Below are 17765 nucleotides of genomic sequence, written 5' to 3'. Positions count from 1 at the left end.
AATCTATCATGGAAAAATCTCACCACTGTAAGCACAGGAATATACAAATGACTCAGGTCAATAAGACCCTCCTTTGGGTGGAGTTTATATAAAAACTAACTTAAGTAGTGGTTGCAGAACAAAACCCTGAAACCAGATCTGTAGTGCAGTAGAGAAGAGATAAAGGAGTTAGTTTGGAATCAGTTCAGCAGTAGACTGACTGGCACAAATTAGACATAGTGTCACAGCTTTACCTGCTTTCAATAGGTCGGCTAGTAGTCCACTCCACTCTGCTCTGAAAGTATCTGCTCCTGTCAGACTGCCATCTCCTCCAATGACACACAGGTTAGTAATTCCTTTCTTCACAAGGTTACATGCTGCTTTAAGACGCCCCTCTCGAGCTCGGAAATCTTGGCATCGCGCACTTCCTATTACTGTGCCACCCTACAGAGAACAAAGAGATTGATATTACAGCATTAAAAGGCAAAATACACATGTACATTTCTAAACCTGACAAACAACTGTTTCATCCTATTTTACCTCTATTAACACAATTTATATAGGTTTAAAGCAAGTTTATGGCCAGCAATGATGCCTACCAAATGTTTTAGGTCATGGGAAGGAGAAAGCATGGAAGTATCTTCCAAGCTTTGCAAAGGTTTTAGGACAACTCAGCCATTGTCACAATAGCTACTCTGCTACCCTCAACTCTAAAGCTTGCCAGATATGTTACAATCTAACTGTACATTTTCCTTTAGATCTGTCAACAAGTATGGAATGAAATGGTATTACTGGATAGTTAGATATGTCTTCATATTACATAGGTTTGGTATAGATAGATGATAATGTGTATGGTGTGCCTAAGCATATGATCTGGATTCAAGATCTTGTTTTACCAAATTGGATAACAAATAGAACAGTTTTTAACAGTGGCTAAAATGGTTAGCACTTCATCCTGGCAGTACTACGGTCATCGGTACTAATCCCAACCACAACACCACCTGCCTGGAGTTTGCATGTTCTCCCTGTGCCTGCGTGTGTTTCCTCCAGGTACTCCGATTTGCTTCCACACTCCAAAGACATGCTGGTAGGATCATCGGCTCCTGTCTAAATTTGCCTTAGTATGTGTATGTATAAATGTAAGTTAGGGACCTTAGACTGTACGCCCCTTGAGGGTTAGGGTTTGATGTTAATGTTCAAAATACAGTATATATAAAGCGCTGTGTAAATTGATAGCACTATATAAGTACCTGTAATAAATAAAAAAATAATCTCTTAATTTTTTGTGATCAGCTGATCATACATTACTGTACACAGCATTCCATGTACATAATAAAATTACACTTTATTGAATGGTTATTCAGTTAAAAAGTGATGCCTCCTGCTTGACAAACGGCATCATTATAAAGTGCACTAGCCAACCTTTGTGGCCAAACTGCTTTTTGCAGGGAACCTACAATTGTTACCTATCAATTCTGTAAAGTAATAGCAAACTCTGCATATAGATTCATGCCGAGTAGCCAAGGGAAGAAAACACTATGGGGTTTATTTACTAAAGCTGGAGAGTGCAAAATCAGACTCACTTCTGCATAGAAACCAATCAGCTTCCAGGTTTCATTGCCAAAGCTTCATTGAACAAGCTGAGGTTAGAAGCTGATTGGTTTCTATGCAGAAGGGAGTCTGATTTTGGACTCTCCAGCTTTAGTAAATAAACCCCTATGTGTCCTTCTCCACACCAAAGCTACATGGGGTGACTTTGTAAAGAAGGACGAACATTGACGATTCGGAAAGTTGAAAAAAGACCTGTGTCCATAAAGGTCAACCTCTCAGAACTGTTGCAGCTGTTGTTCAGAGGAAAGCAACAGTGCAAATGTTGCCAATTTTGTCTTACAAGAGGAAAACATATCTTCATGACCCCCATAGGAAGTACTTTCTTGACCCTTTAGTAATTATAACTATATATTATTAGTTTATTAGTAGTATATATAGTAGTATATTATTAGTTTATTAGCAGTATTCAGTCCTTTTTTCAAATGTAATTATTGTCTTTGCCATTACTACCTAATCTGGTAAAACATGCCACGTCTTAACCACTCTTACTGTAAAAAAGCTCTCTAAACTTATGGAAAAGTCTTCATTCTTGCATGGCAACTGATATCTCCTTGCAATTTGTATAGTCCTTGTAATAAAAGTAAATTTTCATGACACTGTCCCCAAAGCAACCTAAAAGTAGAACTAGAAGCAAAACTTTTTTTTTCATTTTGGAGTAAGGGAGGGTTGTAACCCTTGTCAGAATTTTTTCTTCTATCTGTGACCCATTGCAGAGATTTCCCTTCACTTCCTGTTCCATAGCCACACAGGACGTGAGAGGAAATCCCTGCAAATTAAAGGAATTCTTTGTGGACTTGCCAGGTCACTAGAACTAGTGTCCCCATTGGAAGATTTCCCCTCCATTACTTTTCTGGGGACAACCCAAAATTTGGGATTTTCTTTTACTTTCACTTTCAATGACAACGGTAAACAGGACAAATAAAGAGGGTGAATCTCCTTAATGGGGGCACATACACTAATACAAATTGACAGGTGTTCGAAACCCTCTCTACTCTATCCAAAACTAAAAAGAAATGTTTTGCCTAAATATGAACATGTCTTGCAGGGAGAGATGTGCAACAGATGTAGATGCACACAGTGGCCTTTTATTTTAGAACATTTACCAGATGTGTCTTTATCACATCCCAAAAACTGACCAAACCCAAACCAAATCATATCACATAGAGCTTATCATACCTCCTGACAGCTACATCAATATGGTCATAGATCAAATCTTGTGCTATACGTGGGCAAATTCATGGAGACCTAATGCACATGCTCTGAAGGTGCCCAAATTTCTTTTGGTACTGGTCTGCTGTTCTAGATACCATAATTTCTGTCAATCATTAGAGTTCTGACCTGGAACCTAAACTATGTCATTAGATTAGGTTTATAATTGCTAGGATGAGGGGTTATCCCCTGAGGTTCTGATACCATTTCTCGGATTGCAGGTCCTAGCCTTTAAAATAATATCACAGAAGAGCTACTTCATTTCTCCCTGACCATACAGCATGGGTATCCACAGTTAATGATATTCTACTTTGAGAATATTTTGACTCAAAAGAGAAAAGGATGACCAGGAAAGTTTGAAAAATTGTAGAACTGCTGGTTAAGTTCTGTGGCCCTGGCACTTATGCCCCTGACTCAACACAGATTGCCAAGTATAAAGGTCGTTGTTGGGCTACTGTTCCCCTGCCCCCTTTAAGATTTTGCTGTAATTACCCTCTAGCATTCATCTCTGGTTCAATGACCCTGTATGTTTTGGGTGATGGGTTGGATATTTATCATGGGTTGGTGTCTCCTCGTCCCTCACCTCTGGTAGAATGCACTTAACTATTTATATTTAAGACATGATATGTTAATGTTAACCCTTATTTCCAGCCTTTTCTTGCATGGGGTGGCTATTTCAAAATGTAGCTGCAGGTATTGCAGCGCTGCCAATCGCAATGCCTCAGATTTGTGATTGTATCTAATTTTATTGCTCTAATTGGCACTGGATTAGGGAGGGAGGGGAAGAATGCAGGGTGAAGAGTTATTGTACTTGCACTGTGTATTTGTAATATACTTAACAGAAAACTGATTAAAAAAAGAACATTTTCTATTTAAACAAAGTATGGGAACAACTTTATGAGCACCTGACCATCTCAAGTATGTGCTTTTTGCACACAGTGGTGTATTTAGGTTTTGCACTGCCCTAGGCAACACAAAAATCAGACCCCCCCCCCGCAGAGAGAGCCTAACATTGGCCAACAACACCCCTGCCTCCCCCCACCCGAGAGAGCCTTTCAGTAACACACATCACCCCCCTCGGAGAGAAAGTCTCTCACCTTCACAGCTCTGAATATCCCTGGGAACGAGAGTTGGGCTTTGCATGCACCATCAAGCAGTCTGCAGCCTCTCTCAATTCCCACCTGTCCCCATGCTGCAAGTGTCCCTTCTTCCAAGGGGCGGTGCTGCCCCCCTGAAAAATGCCACCTTAGGCAAATGCCTTGTTTGCCTTGTTATAAAAACGCCCCTGGTTTCACACTCGAATCAAAAAACATTGGTATTAATATGGAGTTGCTTTCTAAACCCCCTACCATTGTGACTATAACAGCCTCCATTCTTGTAGCAAAGTTATTAATTTGGTACATAAAAACATACCTTCTGATTATAGTAATTTTTACTAAATGTGGAGAATAAAATATTCTTTATGAAAAAAAAAAAAGGCACAAATACATCTTCTGTCCAGCACACAGACAAGACTAAATAGTGAAGAATGATTATGTCTAAAAACCTGTTCACTTACATAGTGCTAATTGCAAAGGTCAAAGGTATCATCTATTTATGTGTGGCATTTGAAACTGGACTCCACTCAGAACTTTGACCTCATCTGGCACTAAAATGGCAGGTTATTTTGGTCTTTGACATTGAGTGTACCTCTCTGGCTATAGAAGATTCACAGACTTAAGTATCAGTAGCTTGGCAAAGGGCGAACCAGAAGAAATGTCAAGATGTCACAATGCCTATCTTTAATAGGACACTCATCTGACCAATAACCTTTAAAATGTGAATGTTATTTAAAGATTTACGGGGACGCAGCCATGTGAATTACTAAATGGGTGAGGTATATTAAAAGGAAATGTATCAATACAGCTATATAGCTGTATAAGAAAGCACTAATTACATTTTTTAGGCTGGTGTACCTCAGACATAAAATATTATTACCAGATGCACCTTCAAAGTTGCTGAACAATTGTCGGCCAAATTAGTCCATCTACCCCAATTCAGCCAATAATTGATCCACTTGAAGAGCATCTCTACAGGGAACAGCCATTTGCTTACTTCAGGATACATAACTTTCTGCTATTGTTAAATAAAGAATGTTTTAGATTTTGTTGATCTTTGAAGACAAAGGGAAAAGCATACTTTACACTTGCACTTTTAAGGAAACCTGACTGCCTTTCATAACTATAGCTATAATGGATATTAAAAGAAACATTTTACTCTATCAAACAACATGTGATGTTAAATTAAAAAAAAATATCAATAATCAATTAAAAATTTATAAAAATATTGAAACATAAAAAGAAACATGTATTTCTCGCACTAATTCTACCTTCTCTAGAGTTCTTCTCATGTACTCCACATCTCTAAGCCCTGGTTCACACTGGATACGACTTTGAAATCGTGCAACTTCACTTGAAGTCGCATGATTTCAAAGTCGGATAGCAATGAGACTTCGGGTGTGACTTCATAGACATCTATGCGACTTCATGCACAGATGTCTATGCAAGTCACACCCCAAAAAGACAAAAGTAGTTCAGGCACTACTTTTCCAATTGGTATGATTAGAACGGTTACATTGCTGATCATTGGATGCGATTTGTCATGCATTTTAAACAGTCAAATCGCATGACATGTCGTACCAGTGTGGACCAGGGCTAAGCTGACTTTTTCTTTTAAACAAAGGTCCAGTTGAAAAAAAACCTGTTTTGACATAAGTATATCACATTTCTTTACCATTCTTAGATGCACAGAATGCATTTAAGAAAAGCTGAAGCATTAGGATCTTCCCCTAACTTGGTCTAAAAAAGCTCTGCTGTCGGTCACCAAGACACTGACATGCAATGGGTTCTGGACTATGTATTATCTGTTCTAGCAGAGAAAATAAAAACACAAACTGGTTACAGTGGACATAGAAAAGAACCACCCCCTTTAAAATAATCACATTTTGTTTCTTTGCAGCCTGAAATGAAGACAGACACAGTTTTTGTTTTATCCAGTTGCATTTAATCAGTGCAACTTATGACATCCAAGTAAAGGATATAACACCAACATGTCAGAAAAAATAAATTAAAAATCAAAAACAGAATCACACCTTTTCACAGATTCCAACAGAGTTGGAAATAGGATCACCCCCCTTGTGTCAGTATTTTGCAGGACCACCTTTTGCTTTAATTACAGCCCTTTAGTCTGTTGGGATATGTCTCTACTCACATTGCACATCTAGACTTTGCCTTATCTGCCCACTCTTCTTTGTAAACTGGTTAAGTTCAGTTACATTTGATAGTGACTGTTTCTGGACTGCACTCTTCAAGTCATTCCACAGATTTTCAGTGGGGTTTAAGTCTGGGCTCTGACAAGGCCATGCAAGGACATTCACCTTTCTCTCCTTCAACCATTGTCATTTTTGCTGTGTGCTTTGGGTCATTGTCATGTTGGAACGTAAACCTTCTTCCCATTGACAACTTTCTGTTAGAAGGTAGTAGATTTTCCTCAAGAATGTTGATTTCTTCTAGACATATCATTTCGTGTTGAGGCCAAATAATTCAGTTTTAGTTTCATCTGACCAGAACACCTTTTTCCATGTGACCTCAGAATCTTCAAGCTGCGTTTTGGCAAAGGTCAGTCATGACTGCATGCGGCCAATCTTGAGGAGTAGCTTTTTTCTTCCAACCCTCCTATACAAGCCACATTTGTGAAGAATTTGTGATATTGTTTTCACATACACACAATGACCACTCTTTGTCATAAATTCCTGCAAGCACTTCAGAGTTGCTTAAGCCCTTATGGTAGCTTCTCTGACCAGTTTCCTCCTTGCTTTTTCACCCAGTTTAGAGCGATGTCCTCATCCAGGGAGGGTCTGCATTGTACCAAATACCTTGCACTTCGTAATAATGGACTTAATAATAGACACTGTACTTCTAGGCATTGATCAAGCTTTTGACATTTTTTTTAGTATCCATCTCCTGACTGTCCACAATGTTATCTGGAGATCTTTTGACAGTGCCTTGCCACCCATAGTTAATTGTTTGCTTCAGTTACACTATCATGGACTAAAATGCTCCAGGAAAGCTTCTTTCATGATAAGCGAATTAAAATGACCACAGCTGATCACAGTTGAAAGTCAAATGGCTATATGTGCCTGTAAGAAAGTGATTAGCTACACCTGATTGAGTTTAAAAGTCATTTTTAGGAGGGGGTGATCCTTTTCCAACTCAATGATTCCATTTTTGAATTCTTTTTTTTCTAACGGTTTTCTATATTTCACTTGGATGTTATAGGCTGCACTGAGTAAATACAGTTCGATAAAACTAAAACAGTGTCTGTCTTCATTTCAGACTGCAAAGCAACAAAATGTGATTATTTTAAAGGGGTTGCTTCTTTTCTACACCCACTGTATATTTAGTGAATTCAACTGCTTATCATCTTAAAACAATGTTCTACTTTTGAAATAAGCCATTTAGTTTTTGGGGGATTGAAGAAACATGCAATTTTAACATGTATTTTTTGTTCTTTCAAGAAAAGTATGGTCAATGCTTTTTTAGCTTTGCTTTTCTTGTGAGTCACAGGAGTTCCCTTACGTTTGCTCTCCTGTGACCCACAGTCAGCATTTAGTGGATTGTAGCCCTAGCCCAGTGTCAGCTGATGCGGCAGAGCAGCTCCCTGATTGACAGCTGGGTCCAGTTCTTAGTTTGTAGTTTAGAGCTGAAGCATGATGCAGCTGGCCCCTATACGGACAGTCACAGCTCTACACTCCAAGCAGATTGAGTAATCAATGGTCATGTGATTGCTCAGTTCTCAGTCTTAATGCCAAGGTGGGACAACTGTAGGATCACACTACACTGTGTGCACAATTATTAGACAAGTGAGTAAGTTGACCAAATCATCATTTTTATGCATATTGTCCAACTCCAAGCTGTATAAACTTTAATGCTTATTGGATTTAAGCATATCAGGTGATGTGTATTTCTGTAATGAGGGTGGGTGTGGCCTAAGGAGATCAACACCCTATATCAAGGTGTGCATAATTATTAGGCAGCTTCTTTTCCTCAGGTAAAATTGGTCAAAAAAAGACAGGATGCAGCACTCTTGAAATTGTTAACATATTGGGGCGTGATCACAGAACTATCAAATGTTTTGTTGCAAATAGCCAACTGGGTTCGAAGAAATGTGTTAAGAAAAAAAAAAAAAAAAAAGACGCAAACTAACTGCCAAAGGTCTGAGAAGAATCCAACATAAAGCTAACAGGAACCCATTATCCTCTAGTGCTGCCATATTTCAGAACTGCAATCTACCTGGAATGCCCAGAAGTACAAGTTGCTCAATGCTCAGAGACATGACCAAGGTAAGGAAGACTGTAACCTGAGCACCGCTGAACAAGACACATAAGTTGAAACGTCAAGACTGGGCCAAGAAATATATGGAGACAGGTTTTATGGACTGATGAGATGAGAGTGACTCCTGACGGACTAGATGGATGGGCCTGTGGCTGGATCAGTAATGAGCACAGAGCTCCACTTCGACTCATACGCCAGCAAGGTGGAGGTTGGGTCTTGGTATGGGCTAGTATTATTAAAGATGAGCTAGTTGGACTTTTTCAGGTTGAAGATTTTCAGGACTCAAAATCAACTCCCAAACCTACTGCCAGTTTGTAGAAGACACTTTCTTCAAGTAGTAGTACAGGAAAAAGTCTGCATGACCATGATATTTATGCAGGACACCATTGCATGCATTGAAGTACTCCACTGCATGGCTAGCAAGTAAAGGCTTTAAAGATGAAAGGATAATGACATGACTTCCTCACCTGACCTAAACCCTACTGAGAGCTTGTGGGCCCTTCGTATACTAGAGATTTACGGTGAAGGAAAACAGTACACCTTTTTGAACAGTGTCTGGGAGGCTGTGGTTGCTGCTGCACAAAAAGTTGATCGTCAACAGATGAAGAAACTGACAGACTCCATGAATGGAATGCTTATGACTGGTATTGAAAAGAAGGGTGGCTATATTGGTCACGGAGGGTTTTTTTTGTTTTTTTTTAAAGGTCAGAAATGTTTATTTGTAAATTTTGAGTTGTTTTTTATTATTCTCACTTTAACAGATGAAAATAAACAAGTGAGATGAGAAAATGTTTGTTTTTCATGTAGTTTCATAATACTTTTTCACACTAATAGTTGCCCAATAATTCTATGCACATAGATATTCTCCTAAGAAAGCCAAAACCTCACTTTTACTTTAAGTATTCAGGTTTGATGTTTATTAACATTTTGGATTGACCGAGAGCACTGTAGTTGTTCAATAATTAAGTGAATCCTCAAAAATACAACTTGCCTAATAATTGTGCACACAGTGTAAAGCTGCAGCATAGAGGTGAGTCTGGATGTTTATTTTTCATAAACCCCAAACTAGTCTTTTATTGAATTTAAATTTTTCATTTTTGGCCCATGCAGACTGGAATTTTGTGTTGTATTACCACACATGTGCTAACATGCAGTATTTCACGCATTACTATGTGTTGCACTAAGGCAGCCTATCCATTTTGATACTTTAAAAGTGAAAGATAGGCATATAAGCCAGACCGAAATTCAATGCCAGCATATGACAAGCTAAAAACATTAAAGTGTTACCGTATATACTCGAGTATAAGCCGACCCGAATATAAGCCGAGGTACCTAATTTTACCACAAAAAACTGGGAAAAACTATTGACTCGAGTATAAGCCCCATCATTAGTATCAGTGGGAGGAATAGTGCCCCATCATTGGTGTCAGTGGGAGGAATAGTGCCCCATCATTGGTGTCAGTGGGAGGAATAGTGCCCCATCATTGGTGTCAGTGGGAGGAATAGTGCCCCATCATTGGTGTCAGTGGGAGGAATAATGCCCCATCATTGGTGTCAGTGGGAGGAATAGTGCCCCATCATTGGTGTCAGTGGGAGGAATAGTGCCCCATCATTGGTGTCAGTGGGAAGAATAGTGCCCCATCATTGGTGTCAGTGGGAGGAATAGTGCCCCATCATTGGTGTCAGTGGGAGGAATAGTGCCCCATCATTGGTATCAGTGAGAGGAATAGTGCCCCATCATTGGTGTCAGTGGGAGGAATAGTGCCCCATCATTGGTGTCAGTGGGAGGAATAGTGCCCCATCATTGGTGTCAGTGGGAGGAATAGTGCCCCATCATTGGTATCAGTGGGAGGAATAGTGCCCCATCATTGGTGTCAGTGGGAGGAATAGTGCCCCATCATTGGTGTCAGTGGGAGGAATAGTGCCCCATCATTGGTATCAGTGGGAGGAATAGTGCCCCATCATTGGTGTCAGTGGGAGGAATAGTGCCCCATCATTGGTGTCAGTGGGAGGAATAGTGCCCCATCATTGGTATCAGTGGGAGGAATAGTGCCCCATCATTGGTATCAGGGGGAGGAATAGTGCCCCATCATTGGTATCAGTGGGAGGAATAGTGCCCCATCGTTGGTGTCAGTGGGAGGGGTAATGCCCCATCATTAATATCAGTGGGAGGAATAGTGCCCCATCATTGGTGTCAGTGGGAGGAATAGTGCCCCATCGTTGGTGTCAGTGGGAGAAATAATGCCCCATCATTAGTATCAGTGACACCAATGATGCGGCACTATTCCTCCCACTGACACCAATGACACTTGCTGACCCCTGTTGCAGTATGGTGCTGCTGCAGCCAGCATATGTGGTTGCAGCAGCACCTCTGCACTGCACACTTACCGGCTTTTCCCTCACTCGATTTTCGCGGGTCCGCTCGGCTCCGCCTCCTCGCCCGTGATTGGCCGCCTGTGTACCTTTCCTGAGCTACAGTTCTGGCGGCCAATCACCGGTGAGGAGGCGGAGCCGAGCGGCAGGAGTGAGGGAGTGGCCGGAGTGACGGAAGGAGCAGCGCTTCCTGGATGGATCATCGTGGGAGCCAGGTAAGAGACAGCAGCCCTCTGCCCACCCCTGTACGCGCCCCCCTTGACGGAGCCTCGCACCCCCCCTGACATCTGCAGACGTTGACTCGAGTATAAGCCGAGGGGGCCGTTTTTCAGCACAAAAATGTGCTGAAAAACTCGGCTTATATTCGAGTATATACGGTAATACTGTGCATAAATCACCAAATCAGTGTTTTTCAGCAGCCTACTATTCATAGCACCGATACACAAAATATTTCATATAAATATACAACGGGCTGCAAAATTATTCTTCACCTCACTAAATGTTCTGAACTATTTAAAATAATCTGTCCAAATGTTATAATGGAAGAGATACTGACATGTAAATACAAACATAATTTGCCATAGGGTCTTGCTTGATATTTTATTTTACTGGTGGTGAGTAGGAAAGGGTGGCAACATTCACATATACAAAGGGGGGGGGGGGACAGACTGAGAAAAAAAAAAAATTAGGTACCCTATAACAGGATGTCTGAGAACAGCAGAAAAAAGCTTGCATTTGAGACTTGTAAGGTGTTGTTTACATTTTTACAATATTAACAGTAAGTACACAAATTTACAATCTAAATAGTTTTTGTTGTCATTGAAATGGGCTTGAGTCCTTTGTTATAAGTTAAAGTCACTGTAAATGCTTTTTCTTAAAAAACAAAACAAAACAAAAAAAACCACAAAAACAAAAAAACACAAAAACAAAAAAAAACAGGTTTTTAACTTACCTACTTTGTATGGAATTACACAGTGTGGCCCCACACCTCCTCCTCTTGGGTCCCCCACCAGTGCTCAAGTAAGTGCCCACATAGAAAGCCACTTTCTATAGGGGTACTCGTGCGGTCTCACCCCCAAGCCTCGCATTCTGCGTCTATAGACACAGACAGCGAGACTTAGCCCCACCCCCTCATCACTGGCCTTGACTGACAGCAGCAAGAGCCAATGGCTCCCGCTGCATCAGCAAAGCCTGCGAGATCAGGATGTGAGGAAAGAGCTGCAGATGGGCACAGCATTGGATCCAATGAGAGCTCAGGTAAAAGGGGGAAAGGGAGGGATTCTGATGCCTAAACATTTTTTGCCCTAATGCAAGGAACACAATAAGGAAAAAAATGTTTCGTTTTTTTTAACTACTTAAATGGAAAAAGAAGACTTTATAATTTACCTTTTCTTTGGAATATGTTTTTTATATATCATATAGAAGAAAATTTCAGATGGCTGGACATATCTCTGGATTTACTGGTCATTTTGAAAACGTTTTCACAATTTTGAATCCGATGCTCCATTTCAAGTACTCAGGTTTGTGGTAGGTTTACTTTAACAACAAAATAGAGCTTTTGTCACAGACAAACAGCAGAGAAGTTTGTCACTAATATCACAGAACCCTTCTCCACTTAAGCCCACTTTGTGCGGTAGTCCTATAAATCAGGCTCTCGTATTGCATTGGACAAGTTGTGGGAAGTGACCCAAAGCAAAGTAAAACAGTCTGGAAAAAATATCCTAAATGCCACTACAGTGTAACCTAAAATACTACCTAGTAACCTCTTCCTTCCATCATTCATCAACTTTTCTACTAACATGTGCAATGACACGTCATGGTATCATTTCCAGCTTACATCAGTGAGAAAGAAGTGCCTATCTCTTCAGGGAAGCCTATCCTGCCCTCAGCTAATACTGGAATCTTCTACTCTTCCAACCAGTCCATCCCCCACAGTTACTACCTTTTGTACCACAAGCCCCTCCCTCCTAGATTGTAAGCTCCAAGGAGCAGGGCCCTCAAATCCCTATTGTATTGAACTATATTGTTGCTGTATTGTCTCCCGTTATATTGTAAAGCACTGAGCAAACTGTTGGCACTATAATATAATAATAATAAATCATTAACTATACAAATTAGGCAGTCCAAGCAATGACATATACATCAAGGGCTTGGATAAGGGGGTACCACCAGTCCTCTTGTATGGGGCCCAGGCCAGCAGGGGGCCCAGGCAGCTGGGTTAATCGGATATGGGCAGGAAGGGTGGTCAGAATGGTGGTGGTGGTGGGGGGGGATCAATTATTGGAATTGATCCCCTGTATGGCTCTGTCTGGAGCAGCTGAAAGCTGGCTTCTTCTCCTCTCCCACTTGTTGGCTTTCAGCTGCTGCAGAGTTATACAGCGGACCAGTTCCAGTAATTGACCCCCTTACTGCACCCATCACCCTCCCTGTCTGTGTACAATACATTTTCCCCCTGCTGGCCAAGTTCCCCTGTGTGACCCCACTCCCGCAGTGCTGGCAGCTTCCCTCCTCTCCTTCCCATCGGTAGCTGCAAGCACACAATAGGATCCTTCAGGATGGAAAGTGGGGGAAGGTCCTGGTAAATATGTCACATTTACCAGCCCTTTACTTTCCTGAATGAACACAATGAGTGATCTGTACCGATCACTCACTGTGTTCATTCATAACTGAAGCATTATAAACTGTACTTTTGTTTGGGGAGGGGGGGGGGCCCTGTCATGTTGGCTGTATGAGGCCCCATGGTTTCTAACAGCAGCCCTGTATACATCATACAACATAATGATCAATGGAAATAAAAACATGTACAAATTATATTATCAATGGATTAAAAAGTTCAAAAAAATTAATCCACTAATAGTAGCCACGTGGAGAAAATAAAAAAATTAATCTTGTGACTGTTGTGTTCATGTGTTGCACAGGTGGGTGACATGTGCTCATTAAATGACTTGGATTTTTCAATCCACAGCTTACATACACAGCTTCTGGTGTCCCCTGCATATCTACAGTTTGACAATTGTCCTGAGAATCTTGTAACTAAATAAATGCATAGGGGGCTAAAAACAAAGTTCTGACTGCCTGAACCCAAGCTAGGTTACATTGTTGTATTTTATAGAGAAAATGTAATTTTACTAAATGCATTATCACGGCTGAAACCATTTTTGAAAGTGGGAAACAAATGGCTTTAAACACAATAATGGCTTTAGACTGCTTTGAAATGGAGTTCCTTTCTTATACAAGTCAAATGCAAAAGCAGCTTGGAGTTTCTCAAGTGTGGGTTTAGACAGAGGTTGAAGAGTTCAGGGATGTGCTACGTGCAGAGTACGGGGGTGTGCTACGTACATAGTGCAGAGTTCTGGGATTCGAAACACACAGATTGCAGAGTTCAGCCTTCTTCCAGAGCTGCACACTCCTGCATCCCTCATCCACATCTCACTTTCACCCCTCTTCAGCTCTGACCTCTGCATGTAACCCCCACCCTCCACTGCCCCTATCTTCTCCCCCCTCCCTAAACGTTTCACCATCTTCTACATATCTTACTTTTCTTGCTGTATTAATCTAAAGTACCCAGCTGACTCTAGTATCTTCCTTCACACTGTAGGTGACTCCACCTCTCTCACTTGCAGGGAGATCATCCAGTGGGGGTGTTGGCATCTGCACTGCACCCCGGGCACCTGCATCTCTCTTGTCCCCATCCTGCACTCAGTTGGAGCAGCTCAGGAGATCAGATCTATGGGAGCTGTTGGGAGACAAGCTGCTGCTTGTAAACACAGTATCTGGACTTGTGTTTACAAGTGACAGTGATGAGCAGGCAGCAGAGGGCCTGAGCCAGAGGTGGTGGAAGTTCCACCAAGTTCCAGCTGAAAAAGGTCCTCGTTTTATTATTGTCAAAGAGAATTTAAAATCTACATATACACAGTATTTTATCTAAACACTTTTTTCAAAATAGTAGATTTTAGGACATGTCTGGGTTCAAAAATGGTTGGTCCTTGAAGCAAAGGTTATTACATTACATTACATTGAGTTTATATAGCGCCAAAGGGTTTGCTCAGCGCTGTACAATAGAGGGGGGGACAATACATGAAACAGTACAGCAGCTACGAACAGCACACGAGGGGTAAGAGGGCCCTACTCTTTCGAGCTTACAATCTGGGAGGGAGGGGGTAGTGGTACAGGAGGAAGTGGCTGTGGGGGATGGAGTGGTAGGAGGAATGAAGGAGAGCAGCAGTTAGGTGAGGGTGGGGTAGGCTTCCCTGAAGAGGTGGGTTTTCAGGGAGCGCCTGAAGGTGAGGAGGGAAGGTGACAGTCTGATGGATTGGGGTAGTGAGTTCCAGAGGATGGGGGAGGACCTGGAGAAGTCTTGCAGACGTGCGTGTGAGGAGGAGACCAGGGAGCAAGATAGAAGGAGGTCCTGTGAAGAGCGAAGGGTACGGGTAGGGTGGTACTTGGGAATCAGGTCGGTGAGGTAGTTAGGGGCAGTGTTGTGAATGGCTTTGTAGGTCAGAGTGAGTAGTTTGAATTTGATGCGTTGGGCGATAGGGAGCCAGTGGAGGGAGAGGCAGAGGGGGGTGGCAGAGGTGGAGCGGCTGGTGAGGTGGATGAGTCTGGCAGCTGAGTTCAGGATGGTCTGAAGCGGGGAGAGTTTGCACTGGGGTAGGCCGGTGAGGAGGGAGTTGCAGTAGTCAAGGCGTGAGATAATCAGGGAGTGTACGAGTAGTTTAGCGGTGTCTGGGGTAAGGAAGGTGCGTATTTTGGCGATATTGCGGAGGTGGAGCCTGCATGTGTTTGTCAGTGATTTGACATGAGGTTGGAAGGAGAGGTTAGAGTCCAGAATGACCCCAAGGACTTTGGCTTGCGGGGCGGGATTGATGGTGGTGATGTTAGTAGTGATGGATAGGATGGGGGGGGGGGCGCGGGCAGGAGGGAAGACGAGAAGCTCGGTTTTGGAGAGGTTGAGTTTGAGGAAATGGAGCGACATCCAGTCAGAGATGTCGTTTAGGAGGTGAGTGATGCGGGCGGAGAAAGTGGAGGTGTGGTGAGGGGTGGAGAGGTAAATTTGAGTGTCATCAGCATAGAGATGGTAGTTGAAGCCGTGGGAGTGTATGAGTTTGCCAAGGGAGGAGGTGTAGATGGAGAAGAGAAGGGGTCCAAGGACAGAGCCCTGGGGGACCCCAACAGAGAGGGGGAGGGAAGCGGAGGTGGCACCATTGTAGGAAACGCTGAAGGAGCGTCGGGATAGGTAAGAGGAGAACCAGGAGAGAGCGGTGTCTCTGACGCCAAGGGAGAATAGTTTATTAAGGAGGAGGGGGTGGTCAACTGTGTCGAAGAAGGTTAAGTAAAGGTTGGGGATACAGGGAGGATTAGTGTGAGAAGGGTGTGGGTTAAGGCTTTGCTCTGAAAACCGAGAGCTCTTTGCTAAAGACTACCAGCATAAGACCCTCAGCACTATTACTTATGTATTATGTTGCTTGGGTTTATCATTACACAGCCAGACTACACTGGGCACATTTTGCTATCCAGTGCCTTAATCATATGGTCTGCTATAGCTATACTTATACATGGCTGCGACTGGTCCCACCTTGAGCCACATAAATGTCAAGAAATACAACATACACTATAATGCAGAAACAACATTTATTAAACATGCCTGAACTGCTGGTGGAGGAGAAGAAAAGATAATTATGCATTTCACTTTACCAGTACTTTGTTCTGTTACCTACTGTACTGTCTATAACCCTTCAAGTTTCACTTTTCAATTAGTCTGGGTTCACACTACTGCAGCCCATGTTTGCTTGGGCACAGCAGCCCAATAATTTGAATTGGGCTGTTGTGCTTGTTTACTGCAGGAAAAAGGTGCATGCACCTTTTTAAAGACACGGCCCAGGTTCAGGCACCCACAAACGGACTGTGGGCTGAGATGCGTGGGGGTATCATCCAGAATGAATGCAAGCTCTGTGCGTCTTGTAATTCCTTCACCAGCCTGCAGACTGCGGGTGTGAACCAAGTCTCAAAGTACTATATTAGATGCTAAAAGTCAGCAATTCAACTGTTTCTCAAATTTACATAAACCAGGATCTCTGTAACTGTTAAAAAAACACAGCATAAAGCTAAACAGGTGTCACACTAAATGACATACAGCTGTACAGTTCCCTCCATAGCCACTTATCTACATAACTGCTTTAAATATTACATTTTATTTGGATATAAATATTTCTTCATAGCCTGCCTGCCATTTCATTGCAGAAATTTCAAGTATTCACTAACTTACCAACTGCAGCATCATTGACACACTTTCCCAGCTGGCTTCCCGAATGTGGTCACCTCCATCGACCAGTCCTTGGTAACCCTGAAACATTTTTAAACAACTGTACTTGGAAGCTTACAGTTTACAAACATTATATAAAAAATAAATAAATACAAAATTATACACTCTATTCCCATGACACTAGTATACACACCTCATGCACAAAGTACACTTTGGCACCAGTGTAGATACCCACTCTCACCACTGCTCGTACAGCTGCATTCATTCCTGATGAGAAATATAATAAGAATTAATTCTATAATTTCCAGAATGAATAAAGTGCATGTTTATAGAGCTCACTAACTACTACAAAATACATTGAAACTTACTCAATTGTATCAAACCAATATTAATATATTTTGGTGATCAAAAAGATTTGCCTTTCATGAGTATCCGCTCTGTATTATTATTACTACAGGAGTGATATAGAGCCAACAGTTTGAGCAGAGCTTTACAAAATAGGTAAATAGAGACATTTGGGTACAACACAATTCAATACAAGAGGGGCAGAAGGCTTGTGGGAGCTTACATTCTAAAAGGGAGGGGCAAGTGATACAAAAGGTAATAAGTGTGTGGGATAAGCAGATAGAGAAATTAAAAGTACAGTTTTTAGGGGATGGTGAGACTGGCTTCCCTAATAAAATGAGCTTTCAGGGATTACCTAAAGGCGAACAGAATAGGAGATAGCCAGAAAGACTGGGTAGAGAGTTCCAGAGCATGAGAAATTTTCTGGGGAATTCCCGGAGACAAGCATGTGAGGAGAAGCTACAGAGAAGGTGGTCTTGGAATGAGTGAAGAGGATAGTTTGGGTGATATTTCAAGACAAGGTTGGTGTTGTAGTTGGGACGAAGTTGTGGATGTCTTTATTTTTGTTAGTATATTGAATTTATTTGTTGGGTTAGATAAAGCCAGTGGAGGGA

General features: G+C 41.9%; 1 protein-coding gene across 1 annotated transcript in view; it reads right to left on the bottom strand.

Annotated features, from left to right (window-relative positions):
* The window catches only part of LOC149447802 (ATP-dependent 6-phosphofructokinase, muscle type), a 72238-nt gene that overhangs the window by 39679 nt on the left and 14794 nt on the right, over positions 1 to 17765 (bottom strand). The window contains exons 4-6 of the mRNA XM_089652035.1: positions 17000 to 17073; positions 16810 to 16887; positions 234 to 423 (exon numbers count right to left, since the gene is read on the bottom strand). Coding sequence (XP_089508161.1) covers positions 234 to 423; positions 16810 to 16887; positions 17000 to 17073 — 342 coding nt within the window. The remainder of the gene's footprint in view (positions 1 to 233; positions 424 to 16809; positions 16888 to 16999; positions 17074 to 17765) is intronic.

The sequence above is a fragment of the Staurois parvus genome, unplaced genomic scaffold, assembly GCF_062004578.1.
Source record: "Staurois parvus isolate SC_StPar_1 unplaced genomic scaffold, SC_StPar_1.0 ptg000669l, whole genome shotgun sequence".
Lineage (NCBI taxonomy): Eukaryota > Metazoa > Chordata > Amphibia > Anura > Ranidae > Staurois > Staurois parvus.
The sequence above is the reverse complement of the archived record's forward strand: the minus strand, read 5'-3'. Positions and strand labels throughout refer to the sequence as shown.